At 35.6% G+C, this 16,511-nt stretch overlaps 2 protein-coding genes across 3 annotated transcripts in view; one reads left to right on the forward strand and one right to left on the reverse strand.

Moving 5' to 3' along the window:
- The window catches only part of LOC118748196 (neurotrophin 1), a 62,429-nt gene that overhangs the window by 39,600 nt on the left and 6,318 nt on the right, over positions 1 to 16,511 (forward strand). The gene's annotated exons all lie outside the window — the stretch shown is intronic.
- On the reverse strand, positions 5,471 to 12,117 carry LOC118748195. The gene is made up of 5 exons (XM_036482577.1): positions 11,308 to 12,117; positions 7,252 to 9,639; positions 6,986 to 7,179; positions 6,502 to 6,931; positions 5,471 to 6,442 (listed from the first exon to the last, which is right to left on the reverse strand). Exons 1-5 carry the CDS (start codon positions 11,810 to 11,812, stop codon positions 6,132 to 6,134), a joined length of 3,828 nt encoding a protein of 1,275 aa, XP_036338470.1. The 5' UTR covers positions 11,813 to 12,117; the 3' UTR covers positions 5,471 to 6,131.

The following is a 16,511-nucleotide window of genomic DNA, read 5'->3' on the forward strand; positions in this document are numbered from 1 at the left end:
ATAAATTTAACTGAATTAAAATTTTCAAATAAGTGGCAACCCGCTTCAAGAATATTTTCAAAAGTAAGCTTCCTAATCCTCTTTAGTTTAATGTTCGTATTGCAATATCTCATTTATTTTACAAATTTTAATGAATACAATTTTTCAATCAGTTGGCAAATCCCCTAAAAATATTATCAGCATTAAAATTTCCTAGCCTCTTTAGTTTGATGCCAATAATGCAATATTTAATTTATGCTATCAATTAAATTAAATTAAAGTTTCCAAATAGGTGGAAACCTTTCACAAAAATATTTTTAGCTGTAAGGCTCTGTAAATTTCTTTATTTTAACAGCCATATTGCAGTATTCACTTTACCGTATCAATTGACCTAAACTAAAATTTTAAACACAGGTGGCAACTCTCTCATTTTTTCTTCTATATTGGAAGCTAGATCTCTAGCGATACATCGGAGAAAACTGCATTCAATTCCATGTTTTCGACTGATGCGCGTACAAATATACAGACAGACGGAGATTCGAAAATTCTCAAAAATGTTTATTTGGCTTCGGTAGCTTTAATAAAAACCCACCATATTAATTTTTCTTTAATATCTGTAAGGTACAGACATCGATCTGTTACAATTTTATTATATGTATAGATGTAGATATAGATTTCATTTATTTTATCAATTTAATAAAATAAAATTTTTCAAACAGGTGGCAGCCCTCCCTAAAAATATTTTCGGCAATAAAATTTCCTAAACCCCTTCAGTTTGATACCCATATTGCAATATTCAATTTATCTTATAAATTAAATTAAATGTAAATTTTCAAACAGGGTGCAACTCTAAAAAATATTTTTGGCTGTAAGCCTTCTTCAGCCTCTTTCTTTTGACGCCAATATTGCAATATTCATTTTTTCTTATCAATTTACTTAAACTCCAATTTTCAAACAGGTGGCAACTCTCCAATTTTTTTCTTCCTATATTTTAAGTTAGACCTCTAGCAATACATCGGTGGAAACTGCATTCAAATCCATGTATTCGTTTTCGAGTGATGCGCGAACAAACATACAGACAGACAGACAGACAAAAATTCTAAAAATGGTTGATTTGGCTTCTGGTGCTCTAATAAAGACCCCCCACATTAATTTTTCTTTAATATCTATAATGTACAGACATCGACCAGTTACAATTTTATTATATGTATAGATTATCTCGCCGTTATTAATTTGTTATATAAGATGTGGGAGTAGCGATTTGTCTATGGATGGTGAGCGGAAAAGTAGGCTAATCTTAATTGTATTAAAATTCAAAGTTTTCTCAGTACATATATATGGGCAAATCTAAAAAAAAAAACAGGTAATCTTTGTGTTATTTAGCTTTATTTTCACTGTTGTAAACTATATCAAGCTGGTTGCTTTTGGATATAATTCATTGAGGTATACTTGAAGCCTCAAAAAAAATTGGATCAATTTGTTGCATAACATTTGAATTACAGGTGTTTAAATTAAAAGGAAAATCATGAAAACAAGTGAATTTTTTATGTTATTTTTTTTTTAAGAGGTCATAACTTTTGAAGCACACTATATTCTGATTTGAAATTTAATTGACATTTAGCACTTACATATGTGTACAATTCATATTTGGTAGGTAAAAAAAGTGTGCATTAAAAAATAACGAAATGGCAAGCAACTCAAAGTCTGTAACTCCACATTTCACGATTTTCAAAATTTTCGGTTTATCGCATATAGTTTTTGAAGCATTTTATCTTAAGGACTTTTTAAGTATGTATTGTTTTTTACAAACAATTACGAATAATTTGATACCTTAACAAGAGGTGTGCTTTCAGAATAAGCTAACTTTTAAAGATAAAAAAGTATGCGATCTTGAGCGTAATTTTTATTTCAAAAACATCTCAATTGAAGGCACATTTGGAAAATACGTCGAAACGATCTAAATCTTTTTATAACTACTAGTCCTGATAACGTTATATATATGTACATACCTGTAAAATGTTTCAAAAAATGTTTCTCTAGAAGTGTGTAAAAACCCTGATTTACTACTTTTAATGATGCTTCTTCTTTTAGTCAGAATATTTCGAGCGTGATATTAAATAAACTTTTTGTCTACAATAAATGCTCTTACTTAACTGGAGTCTTTTAAATTCAATGGCGTCCCCAGTTTTACCCTATTGGCTCCACTTTTCGTGATAGATGTACTTGAAACTTTGCTTAAATTTTAACTATTTTATAAAAAACTCCATCGGGTTTGAAGATATTTTACTAAAATTTTGCACACGACACAATTTTGTATTTCACTATCTCTTAAAATCATCGAAATCGGTTCACTATAACATCTAGCTCCCATACAACTGATTGTTCAGAGACATTGTTTTGCGTTAGAACTGATCCAATTAAACGGGTAAAAATTTTGTATAGGTTCACAATTTATTATTCAGATATGAAGTTAGTTGTATTGGAGCTATATGTTAAAGTGAACCCATTTCGATAATTTTAAGAAATAATTAAGGTAATATTAAAACACCGTTATGTGCAAAATTTTAGTAAAATAATTTCACAACTGAGAGCGTTATTTATAAAATAGTTAAAATTTAATCAAATTTTCAAGAACCGTTATTACGAAAACCGGAGTCAATCTGGCAATACGGGGGATGCCATTGAATTTAGAACGTCCCATTAAGTGAGCTCAACTTTCAAAATCTTAGTTAAAATTTACAACTTCCACAGCGTAATGTGAACCCAGCTTATTCTTTTGTTTTCTATTTCATGTTTATTACTCGTTTAACTTTTTAAGCACTTGATTTAAATGAATTACACTTATATTAATCGATTTATTAAGAAATGTCCATATACTTGTAAATAAATTTCATCTGTGTGAAACTATAATTGAAAAAATATTCTAATCTTAAATAAAAATTCGCTTGTTTTCGACAAATTTATGGTATGTTGGGAATTAGAAAGGGGTCCAGCGTTGAAAATAATACACTTATACGGGGACTAAGGTTGCATATCGTCCCGTTTCTGCCTTAATCTCGTATCTGCAATAGAGGTATCTTAGAGAGTGTAGGTAAAAATGCTTAATTTCTTTCCCTAGGATACAATAAACGCATTTTTTACTTAATATTTCTGGATCCACTAACAATAGTGAGCACCTTCATTAAGTCTTTGTTCTATTTTCAAATATTGTGACACTTAAACAGCTGTAATAAATGGTAATATTAGTTTTCCCAAAAATTGTAGATACGTGGTTAAGGCAGAAACGGGACGATATGAAACTTCTTCAAATAAAGAGTACTTATCATTGAATTTCAAACATTGGTTTATTTTGAGACTGGCAGTAGCCTAATTATAATAATATCTAAAACTATGAGGATATGGAAAACGTGCACTAACTTAATTTCAATGTATTTTCCCGTATTATGAAGGTTAACACTATATTTCACCAAAATCAGACCATGTTTAACCTTTAGAGCCAGATTTTTGTGGGTGGTGCGCTTGTCTATGGACCAATCTTCAATATATGTTTTTCACATTTACGTTTTTACAGGTAAGACACATGTGCAGACCAAGTTTAATCAAAATCGTATAACTTTTAATATGTCCGTCCCTAAGAGTGGGAGGCGTGGCAGTTCCTAAGTGAAGGTGGAAAATTTTATCGAAATTGGACCACGTTTACAATTTTTGTCCGCAGCTTATATGGGGACGTTACACTATACGTCTTGGATATTCATACCTCGCCACAGTCTGGCAGAGAGATATCGACGTCTTCGTCATCGACTGGGGGCTCGGGTCCGTCTGCATTACTTTCAGTGGTGCTGCCATTCAGTAGGGTGGAAAAGTGCTCCCCCCATAATTTAAATACGTCCTGGACATCGGTCACTAAGTCGCTATGGTTGTTCTTATAGGAGTTCGTCCAGGTATCGAAACCTTCCGTAAGTCGTCTAACTCCCTGGTGAAATTTTTGCAGCATTTTTCCTCTCCTCTCTCTCCTCTCTTCTTATTACTGCAAATACGTCTTTACCTCTTCAGTTCTGTATAGCGGTCCCTTGCAGATCAGCTGACACGACCTGTATTATGAGATTCTCGTGTTAAGGAAAATTCACCACCGCATCGCGGCGATGTTGTCGTTGCTTCTTTATCTCTCTATCATCTGCAATTTCATATGCTGATACGGTCGCAGGTACGAAAGGGCGCTCTGTCGGTGGCTGGTTGATCTATTAGACGGCGGGACTTAACTAGTAGAAAATGTGATTACACTGCTGTGTCGGTTTGTCGAATAGTTCTCTCAGGTGTGCGAGTCGAGTGGCAAATAAATGGGTCATCTGCTGTGATTGCATCTTTTCGTCTTTGAGGTTTCCTTGCATTAGGTGTGTATAGTAACAAATATTTAGTCGGAACTAATTTGTACTGTAACCTGCAAATTTTTACTGGAAAAGTGTATAATAACCCAAACGAATTGCAAGAGAGCACTGAATCGAGAGCTTAACAACACGGGAGAGCTGCAAATTCTTGCTAGTGAAATTTTTACTAGCAGAAATTAGCTAGCAGAAGAAGAAGAATAATAAATGTCAAAATCCGCCATTTGTTGAATTGGTTTAGCATAAAGAAAAGTAAAATGAGTGGGAATCAAAATATTAATTTTACGCTATCGCTGCAATTTTTTACTGGAGAAGATGTTATACAAACCTATTGTTAGGCGCACAGAGGCGGCAATGCCGAGTCAATGCTTGTCCCTCGGAATGTAGGCACCTTTCCCAATCAGTGTCCGGATATTCCAGGTGCTTACCCTCAAATCATAGTCCTTTATTCGTTGTGCCTTATGCATAAGAATCACTTCTGGTCACTCCCAGGTGAATGGCAGTCAAAAGCTTTTCCCACTTACGTGGGCTTCCGCGCTAGCTTCTCTAACTTAGATGTCGAGCCCCCGCTCGTACGGAGTGGTAGATTTAAAAAGCTTTGTAAAGTGTTAATTTCATACCAAGTTCCGATTCATAAATCATTTACATACATACATATGTAAATTTTGTTTTAATTATTATGAATTTCGCAATGAACTTTGAATGTATTTAAAAAAAACTTACTTTAAAAAAAAATATATTTGAAAGGAAGTTAAATTTGTTCAAAGTAATGATTCCCCTTGGCTTGGTCCCCATAAAACCATTATATCGACATACATACATAAATACATATCGTCGATGTTTTTGCCAAACCGCCCATCGGCACTCAAATTTTACTGGAGAGCGAAAAACGGTTTCTTCTTTGAAGGCATTGCCTTGATAGGCGGTATTTTCTCTAGCTATTACATATATATTTTACAAATCTGTTGTTTTAATAACGATTTAACGATTTTTATGCATAAATCACGATGCCTAGACTTCAGGGTTACCAAATCTAATTTTTGCCACAACGGCGATTTAGGCGGTTTTGCAATGGGCTGTTTTGCAAAAACATCGACCGTATATATAATTTCCAGTTCGAATATAGAAAATAATCATACTTCTGATAAGGGTGTATTATATATATATATGTATATTTAAGTAAATATGTGTTAATATATGTATAGATATGTACATACATAAATTTTCTTAAAGCAGACTAGATAATCTAAAACTAAACAAATTATCATTTTATATATGTAGGTACGTATGTATGTACATAAATAACAACGCTAAAATTTACAACATTCCTGTTATTTTATAGCTAATTACTTAATAAAGTTATCAATAAATAGCTTTTGATCGGCATAAATTAAATATTTACAATGTTGTATTGTGCTGCATTCAGTGCAGTGAATCTTGCCACATCAATTTCTTACATATATAAAAATATTTACACTTAACTATGTATTCTACAAAGATGTGTAAAGAACCGACAGACCACTTTTCCTCACTTATTATGAAATATTTAAATAATACTGCTGCTAGCACTTGAAGTTCTCCTTTCATAGTATATAAAACATTTAGAATTAGGTACATAGTAATTATTGCAAAAGGTACTTTTGAAATTAATAAAGCTCAATTTTCATAAAACAAAAATTTGTTTGGAATCCTACACTCTTTGGGCATCTTATTGAAAACATCGAAATTGAAAGAAAATATACATATTGGAAAGGGAACATTCTTTCATCGTCATATTTCACATTCGAACTCAGATATCCGATGATTGAAGTACACCATACCGTGCTCTAAATCCTCACTAAACCCGCTAACATCCATATAGTCAGAGCCGGTCGCATCATCATCGACCCACTTGTGTAGAGAGCGTGATATCTCCTGTCGTGCATATGAAAAGGATGGACGTATATGAGGATCCTTATGCCAACAGCGTACCATTAAATTGTAGAACTCATTGCATCCTTCCTTAGGCAGCTCAGGCCTTAGTCCGTTCGGAACTCGTCGCATAACTTCCCTACCCGAATGATTGGCGTATGGTGTTGAACCTAAAAAAAAACAGTGAGTTTATATACCCCCCGAATGGTATTTTTAATTCAATGTATACCAAGTGTTGCGATTTCCCAAAGGACAATGCCAAAAGCCCACATGTCGGTCTCCCGTGTAAAAACATGATATTGTAATGCTTCCGGTGCCATCCAACGAATCGGTAAAGCTGGCCTGCGGCTAATTGTATCATGGCCTTGACCAAGGCCATGCGAATTATATTTCTTTTCTTTTAGGTCTTTTTTTAAGGTTGGACTGCCATCTGGGCAATTTGAGTTGTTGTTGCTCCATTGGTTAACTGTGAAACGGCTTCGGAAATCAAACTTGATTTTTTTCGCATTACTATGAACTATTTCGTTGGCATGGCATTTCTCGGCCTCTTTTTTCTTATGCTCAGAATCTAAGTCAATTGACATTCCGAAATCGCAAATTTTACAAACTCCATTGTGATCTAGTAAAACATTTCGTGCTGCCAGGTCCCGATGAACGATCTAAAAATATAGAGACCCGTATAAAATGTGCATACAACTACGAATATGTTATACCCTCTTTTCTGCGATATACTCCATGCCACAAGCAATATCCAGTGCGAAGCCAGCTAGCGTCCGTGGTGATAGAGGTGTTAGACTACGCCCTCCCGGTACCGATGCCGGTAGAATATTGGAAGCACTTCGCGCAGCCCGCAGTAATGAGAGCAACCTTCCCCTCATCGCGTACTCCATTATAAGCATGTGCGGCTCTATAAGTAAAAAAGTGTTTTTTTTTTAATACTCATGTTGGATTTACTTCTTCAAAATGTGGAAAAACCCACCATTCTCTATGCATGCCCCAAGCAGTGTAACAACATTCAGATGCGAACCCAACTTTCTCATAATGTCCGCTTCCTCCTTTAGGCTAGTCTGTGCGCTGCATTTCCGAATGGTTTTAACTGCCACAATTCGTGTTGCACCAAAATGGCCACTCAGGTCATCAGCCTCAGCTTTCCACACTTGTCCGAAATTTCCCTCGCCAAGCAGACTTTTCAGCCGGATATTGTTACGCTCGAATTCCTGGTCACTCGTCACAGAGGACTGTTCGTCATAGCGGTTGTTTTGGTTAACATCTCGAGATGTAATCTTGCCATGCGAAATCGTCTTATGATGGATCGATTGATGGTGCGATGTTTGAATATTATGGCGATCGGTATCATAATCTTCCTCCTCGTTTTTACTGCGGTATTTGGAATCAAGTTTCTTTACTGGACTTATGGGTTGTTGGTCGGTAATACACACATCGAAATCTTCTTCGTTTTTGATGCCACGGCGGAGCAGATAGGAATGCACAAAATAAAGAATAAGTGCACAGAGGGGTATTATACCGATTCCCGCCAGCACCATTGTGGCAATGTTAACACGTCGCATCTCGAGTGATACCTCGCTCTCCTCAGGCACATAAGTAGACTTTATATCTGCTCCAGCATCACTAGAGTGTTCATTCCGAGTTGATTTTTCTAATGAAGTTGTCTCAATAATGCCCACGAAAGAAGAACGATTAACTAAATTCATTTGGGTAGACGTATTTTCTACTTCCATGGAGGAGGTTTCAGTACGAGGATTCACAGTAGAACGCACAGAGCTCAGCACTGTGGTATGCAATATGGAAAGCGGGGTATCGGAAGTGTTTAGCACTGTCTGGGCGGTCGAATGATTGAGAAATATAACGAAATTCTCATCGTTTTCTATTACTTGCGTTAGGCTTGGTCCTAGTGATCGAAGTTTCTCTATATCTTCTTTAATATCAATTTTCGGCCGTGCAGTATTAGATAATGAGGAAACCGTTGTAGAACGTATGGTAGGGATAGCTGTTGGTACAGTTTCTGAATACATGCCCTTAATAATTGAAGTCTTAGTTATGGAGGGAGTAGGAGTAGTTGAAGATGTACGGCTCGTACTGGGATAAGGCCTTTGAGATAGAATCTTTACTGGCACCACGTCTGTCACTGCTTGTTCCAGGATGTTTGGAAGTGGTGAAGAGCTTAGAGTTAGATTACCTATGTTTATAGTCTGCGTATCGACAGCTATACTTTTTTCTTGCGGTGTGATAAATTCAGACGCACTATTTTTTTGAAGCACTGACTCGTTCATGGGACGCTCCGCCTGTGATGTTTCGTCTTCCTCGCCGAAGACTCGTATTATTAAAGGAGAGAAGGGTTCTGAAGTGGTAGTCGATTGTACCGGAGGCGGTAATTTATAACTAGCTTTCCTTCCGACATTCGAGTTATTTGATTCTAAAGTTTTAATGGTTGAGGTTTCCTTTTCTGTTGTAGAATCATTAACTTTGATATTTAACAAGGGGGTGCTTCTGGCTTCTAATGGGTTAGTAGAACCTAATGCACTTGCGCGAATGGAAGGCCGCCGAGCATTGACATATCCCCGATCTCTGTATTTATACCGCGAACGACTGCGCTCTACTGCTGATAAAGTTGACGTAGAACCAACGGATGCCTGAGTAGTAGAAGCTAAGTGAGCAGCGGAAACTTCCAGCAACTTGGGGTGATCTTCACTCACCGAAGTGATAGTCAGAGTGGCTGGTTTAATTGGCGGTAGTTTTTGACCAAAGTACAAATACGGTTTTATATCGTCATCCTCAACGGAGCTGGGAGTTGCAGTTACTGGTACTAAAAGCTTATTTCTAGTACGAAATTTCGTACTTTTTGCCACATCTGGTATATGATTAGAAGTGTCGTTTTGCTCCTTTGCCACAACAAATAGGCCATGCGATGATTCGTCTGTGAAGAGTATTTCGTTGTTGTCCCGGTCGGAGGATTGGGTACCTATACCAGTTTGGGATGATGGGCGAACAATCACCATACTGCTCGCAGCCGTAGAGTTGGAGACTGGCCAAGAAGTCCGCGAAAAGTTGGAGCACTGCCTCATGCAGCTAGCGGTTGTACGTCGCGTAAAATTCTTTGTGCAATTCCGTAAACATGCCGAGCGTGGGTCGGTTGGTGTCTTAGATGTGGTTCCCAGTGATGCTACTGAAGCAGTTCGCCATGTAGTTACAGGGCGGGTACGAAAGCTACCGCGATGCAAAGCATTTCGACGGGCGGCCAAAACGTTCATAAGCTTCCGCTCTCTCTCTTGCGCTGAGATGTTTTGGGTATTGGAGGGTCGTACAGGTCTGTATGTTGTTGGAGAAATGGCTGGAATTTCCGATGCATCTGCAAGAAATAATAATACATATTATGGCATAAAGCCTTATTCATCGTTCCAAATAGAGCTTGGCACTTTATGATTACGATTACATTTTGATTACTTAGGATTACGATTACTGTAATTGTAATCCCGAAAATGCTCAGCATTACGATTACTGAAACTGTTAGTGATGTGCTGAGTCGGTACTTTTAAGTATTGATCGAGACTCGGTACCGACTTAAAAAGTATCCAATACTTTCGATACTCGGTACCGAAATATTAGAATTTCTAATAAGAGTCCGCAATACCCACAAATATGGAATAAAAGCTATTGAGTGATCGTTGAAGTCATTAATCTATGGTTAAAGAAGTCTATTTCTTCACATTATTTGGATCTGAACGTTCCCGTTACTAGATTAACATCTGCCTCTGCGGCAACCACAATGCAAATCGTAATAATACTACGAATTAACAATGTTGCCACAATAACTGTTGCAGTTGGTAAGACTGTGGCAATAAGTGCAAGAAGGCTCAAATACTGACTGTTTATCTTTTGAGAAAGCATCGTCTTATTTGTACCTTTTTTATATCAGGCGATGTCATATGTATAAAATAGCAATGATGCATCTTGTGGTTCAATGTTACTACAACTATACAGATTAAAATTTTATGAGTTAGAAACTCGAAAGGTATAAAAGTCAAAGATTCAAAGTACAAATTTTTCATATAATGAAACTACTTCATAGTTTTTCTCTTTTTACTTGTAATATAAAGATTTCTAAAATAATGTATTTTTTGATTGTTCTTCGTATTTTCTCTCTTTTTTTAGTGCCTTATTTTGCTTTTTTGCAATACCTAGTGCCTTTTCCTGCTTTTTTCGCTATTTTGTTTTGCCTTTTTTATAGGTTTTTAGGTCCTAAAAATCCGTTCCCTGCTTATGATTTTCACGGGGCATGAATTGGCAGACTATCCCATCAACTGGTTTGATGCTACTAGTATTTCTACTAATAGATGCTGATGCATAGCCTGCCAATTGACATCTCGTAGGATATCGCATTGTTGAAAATACCAGACACTAGCATTGAAAAAGGAAAGAACGTGAACTAGTTGGCCTGAAACGCAAACCGGTAGAATTCTAGTTCACAACTATGTAGTAGCATTCCCTGCAGGGTATCTTCAAGATCAATTCAATTTACATACATCGTATATGTAATACTTCCCGGGATAACAGCTCCTGACTCCCGAGATTTTTACTGATTCAATTACAGAATGAACGGGATGTTGATAACGAAAAAATAAATTTATTTGACATGAAACACGAGAAATACAGAACACTAAATTTGGGATTCCAAGTGAACTTGAGCCATTTGTAATTGGAAGTGAATTTCAGAACCTGCCTAAATAACTGTAAGAAGTCGAAATCCCGAAAATTCTCGGAATTCCGGGTTTAGAATTTTTGCATCCCGTAGTCCCGGGATTGTTAAAATGCTTCGGGATTGAATGCCCTAGTACCCAGTAAAGTTAGCCAATCATTTGACGCAATTTGAGATTTCTACGCTAATCAATAAAGTGTTATCAAGAGTGTACTCGATCCTTAAAAGTATCGATACCAAAGAACTCGATCCTCAAATTAGTCGATACTTCCCAAGATAAGATAAGATTTCAGACTTTTGATTGAAATAATTTACACTCACCTTCGGCGATGTTAAGCACTCCTTTCGAAATGTTGTCATTGTTTTCCGATTCGCCAGCAATTTGTGTTGGCTCCGCTTTATCTAATGTTAATGAATTCAATGCTGATATGGAGTGGTGTGAAGACGTTGTTGGTTCGGTTAATGAAGAAATAGTAGACGGCAGAAAAGTCGTAGATTCCTTGAATAAGGCTATTGAAAATCTCGAACCTCCAACTTTTTCTTCATCTCCTAATTTTATGTTTTGTGCTGATTGTGCATTGCGCCGTTTAAGTCCGTGGGGGTTACTGTAGATTGTGTTTTCTGTGGCGCCGACAAATTCCACACCACCTGTCGTTGTTTGTTGCACGCTGTCATATTCGCCTTCAAACGCACTACTTCTGCTGTGGTTGGCTGGTTGCGAACTCGCTATATTCCTACCATTGTAGCCGCTGAATATTGTCAGGAAAAGCACCGTCACTATCAGCTCAACTTCGTATACTTGCCATTGATTTCTCATCATCACCATTTGTTAATGGTGCGAAGATGACGGACTGTCTGTCGCTGATTATAAGCTAGGGGCTAATTTAGCTACGCTTTTTTTAAGATTTCAACGTGCCTCAGTATGTATGTATGTATGTATGTATATTCAAGCCACTTTCTTTTTAATGTTGTATTTCTATTTCAACCGAATACATACTTAGATTCACCACCCAGGGTATTGATACATCCGTATAAATTTAAGTATTCCAATCAACTTTTCGCTAAGTCTTTTGGTGATATAGTGATGAGCGTTTTTGATGCATTGGTTGCTGTAATTTAAAAATTTTAAAAGAAACATTAAAGTTTAATATAAATCTAGTGTAAATAACTTTTCAGGAAAATGTGTACCAGCAGCAAACATACACTTGTGGTCAGCTGATTAAGTTAAATGACATTTTGACCAGTGTTGGTTATTCTTCTTTTGTTTATATAATGTTTATAATTATATTATAAAAGTCTAGCACATTACATAACCAGCACCACATGAATCAACATTTAAAGCTTGGTACAAAAATTATAAAAAATCAACAAACTTTAACAATTACACCCAAAAGTTTCAAACTTTTTATTATAAATTTTTAAAAAAATTATAGGTATGCAGTTTTATAGTCCATTAAATTTTAAATTTCAAAGACGCTGGAAAATCTTGTGCTAGGCATTTTCCTCCATATAAAACTAATTAGCGAGCAGACTTTATTTGGCTTAAAAAAAAAACAAATAAGCCAATGTAGGGTATTTAGCACATTTAAAAAATCGATCCTTGAAGATTTATTGATGAAGTTTTGATTTGATTTTTTTTTTAAGTTATAAACAAATGAACTTTTATATAAACTTTTTTTGTATTGCTATTTCTCAGTTAATATTTTATGAAAGTTAATGAAATTTTGATCATATGACTAGGATTTAATTTAAATTAAGACCACATAAAATAAAAAGTATATTTTTTTTGAACAATAACATTTTTGAAAACAAATAGAAATTTCTCCCAATTCTCAGAAACAAAATTTCTTCATTTTGTTATGTAGAATCTGCTGAAATAATTTCTGGAAAAAACTTTTAGTACATTTCATAAAAACAAATCCTACGAATGTTTAAAAGCATAGAAAGAGGCCAACGGTTTTTCGGATTAACGCCGCAATTGATCTGATCAAAATTGTGCCTTGGCAAATGACGGTAATGCGGATTTACGAGCCGCGAGGTCGCACGTTCGAATCCCACGGCCAGTAGAATATTCATTTAATTTTTTTTATACCCGAGCGCACTTGTGCACTTGTGGTACGAGCACCTCTTTCTGGCGTAGGACGGATGGTATTGAAAATGGGAAAATCGGACAATAACCACGCCCACCTCCTATATAACGGTAATTTTCAGAAATACGAAAACTGCGATATTTTAGTAACTACTGAAGATTATTCACTCAAAATTTACATTTATAATAAGTTTTAGACGAAAAATAAGAATGTTATAAATTTTTGGAAAATGGGCGTAGCCACGCCCACTTATGGTTACATGTGTATATCTTGGTAACCGCTACACCAATTTCTTCCAAACTTGGCACAGTTGTTGGCCCTAGTATAACATACGAAATGACCGAACAGTTTTAAAATCGGGCAATAACCACGCCGACATCCCATATAACGGTAATTTAGAGAAATGCGAAATCTTCGATAAACCAGTAAATTTTAAAGCTAATTTATTCAAAATTGATGCTTAAAACAATTCTTTACCAAGAAATACGTTTATGATAAAATTTTGGAAAAAGGGCGTGGCACCGCCCACTTATGATCATATATATGTATCTCGGTAACCGTTCTACCAATTTGTACCAAACTCGGTGTGGTTATTGTGCTTGCCACATAAAAGCAAACCGTTTAAAATTGTTGAAATCGGACTAAAATTGAGGCCGCTTTTCATATAACGGTAAATTTAAGAAATGCTTGAAATTTCAATATTTCGAAATTTAAGGACGCTAATTTACTCAAAATGGATACACCTCGGTTTACCATGTAGCGGTAGCTTTCGGAAAGGTGGAAAACATATATTTAATACTTGCGCCGGGTATTTAATGTTCGGCTCCGCCCGAACTTAGACTTTCTTAGTTGTTTATTCATTCAATTATAACTTCTATACCTTTTTAAAGTGGTTTTTATTGGTTGTTCTTGACTTTTTTAGTAAAATTATTCAATTTAACTACTAATAAAAAAGTGAAATAGAATAAAACAACCGGAAATAAAATAAAGTAAAATTAAATATATAAATCAAATAAAATTTAAAAAAATTAAGTAACAATAAAAACAAATTTGTTTCGCAATCGCTCCAACCGAGGATCAAATCTGAGACCTGCAGGCTTGTAGTACACAGCCCTCACCAAATTGTTTTCAAGTTGCACTTATTAGGGTTACAATGTTTTGTTTTAGAGACTTGCATTAATCAAGGAATTGCACGTATTGAGGGTTGCGGTTACCGTGTACGCACTGTATATATGTATTTCTCATCGGATAAATTAAGTTACGAACAATTATAAGGCTCAAACTACGAAAAGAGCGTTGTTATCCCTTAAGTCCAGATTGTGAGAGGGTAATCAAAATTCTAAGTATGCATAATTAGTTCTATAACTTTATCAGTCATAGTGTTATTACCACGACGAAATCCTTGACGGTGGTACCGGGAGGGGACAGGTTTAGGCTGCCGATACTTCCGCCTCGTAAAAAAACATGTGCAGTAATAAGTGCATTATTTAAATCGACGAATAGTTTTATATAAACTTTTGTGAACTTCTATTTATGTGTTTGTGTACAACATACCTCTATTGGTTACAATAATTTTAAGCTATAATAACAATTTTTCAGTAATAGTTATTGATTTTGAAAAAACAAAATTATATTAAATTTCTTTCCGACTACGCCTGTGGGTAGGTAGGTATCTTCAATGTGCACTTAAGCATACAGGCAGCAAAGCAAAATATACTATAATTATTAAATTACTCTAACAAGGCATATCACTCCACCAAATAACATTAGTGATGCTATAGATGGGCTATAGATCTATATCTTTCCGTCAATATTAGTGACAAGTAAAATGAAAAAGAGTATAAAAAAAGATGGCGAATTTCGACAACGGGGCGATACTAGTGACATTTACGCAAGAATGATAGAATACAAGATTGCGCCGATCAGAGAGGATTTTTGAGAATAACTTTTGGATGACGTCACACTGGTGCAATTGCGAGAGAGAAATGCCCAAACGTGACCGATCATGGAAGAAGAAGAAAAAATTTTGCAAGGAAAACGTAAACAAGTTGCACAAGTGTGACGTCCTGCAAACAACGATTCTATCAAATTCGTTAAGAGAGGAATAGCGGTGCGAGATCGGCGCAACCTTTGTATTCTCTCAATCGTGACATTTACGTGTATATACATTTTTTTCTATTGAGTAAAGAAATGCGGTTGTATGTACTCAGTTTAATGAAAAACGTACAAAATCAGAGTTTTCCAAGTACGAGGGCGGGAAATCACTCCAAACCCGATGAACAACAATTGTTTTTATAGGTCAGCAATTTCCAGGTTAATCTTGGTTCAGTAGAAACCTATCATTCTGCACTGACCAATCTGACCGGAGTTTTGCCAAACTGCCTGAGTCTCTCTGGGGACCCTATTTCATCGGTGGAGATAGTCGTGTCTGGAACTTGATTCGCTCTTACTTATCAAAAAATGTACCATTTTACTTAGTTTTTCGTTTGACAATAAAGTCCATTTTACGAATTAGCTTGACAATTATTGTTTTGGTTAAATCGAAAAACTAATGCAATTGGAAATTCTCCATAAAATATGTAGGTGAGTGCCCAATTGTAATTTCAATTTCCACATTTAAAGTTATGCAACTCGTAAATGGGGGTGTGTAACCCAAACTAAGTTGAACGAAGCATTCGAATGTTGTACTGCATAAGTTTTAACCAAACCTAAATATTCCATATTTACAAATTCAAATACAAACATATCTACATACATACATACATACATACATAGTATAGGTATTTACATATGAGCATTTAAAAATTACATTAATTTAAATAAACGTATGTATGTATGTATGTATATGTGTATGTATGTCAGTGCAAACAAACCGAAGAGAAACTTAAATAAAACTTTTCTAAATTGTGACTTTTCCACTTACAGTTGTACATGGTCGGTTAACTCGTTTCAGTTTCTGGTGTTCGTACCTAAACAAATACACACAAAGGCATGTATAGTCCATACTTACAACCATCTCGATTTAAAGCTTTAACTGGTATTTTTAAAACCACAAATCCCTCTCCGACCTCAGCCGAAACCCAAACACACCTGTTGTGCTCAGAGCACACATGGAAGTGTGTGCGTGCGAGGTGGCATTTTCGTGTATTCGTTTTGTGTATTCGTTTTTGTTTTTTACAATTACACTTTACACCCTAGTCTAATCAAACACAAAGACTCATACAGGAGTAATATTAGTTAGCTATTTTAATAATAAAGCATGAATGTAAGTACATATATACTGGCGGGCATCCATAACTAACTTGCCACCACTACTTTTTATGAAGTAGATTTTCGTGCATTAATGAAATTTTTGTTTAATATAGTTCATACTGTTAAATAAACTATATACATATCGAGCCCTAACCGCCAAAATAACGTAAGCGACATTTTTTT

Source organism: Rhagoletis pomonella, unplaced genomic scaffold (genome assembly GCF_013731165.1).
Source record: "Rhagoletis pomonella isolate Grant_MI unplaced genomic scaffold, Rhpom_1.0 Rhpom_scaffold_00012, whole genome shotgun sequence".
NCBI lineage: Eukaryota > Metazoa > Arthropoda > Insecta > Diptera > Tephritidae > Rhagoletis > Rhagoletis pomonella.

Coding starts and splice junctions, on each gene's coding strand:
- LOC118748195 (XM_036482577.1), bottom strand. CDS start 11,812: ATGGTGATGATGAGAAATCAATGGCAAGTATACGAAGTTGAGCTGATA. Junction 6,932..6,985: donor AGTATATCGCAGAAAAGAGG/GTATAACATATT, acceptor CTATATTTTTAG/ATCGTTCATCGGGACCTGGC. Junction 6,443..6,501: donor TTGGGAAATCGCAACACTTG/GTATACATTGAA, acceptor GTTTTTTTTTAG/GTTCAACACCATACGCCAAT.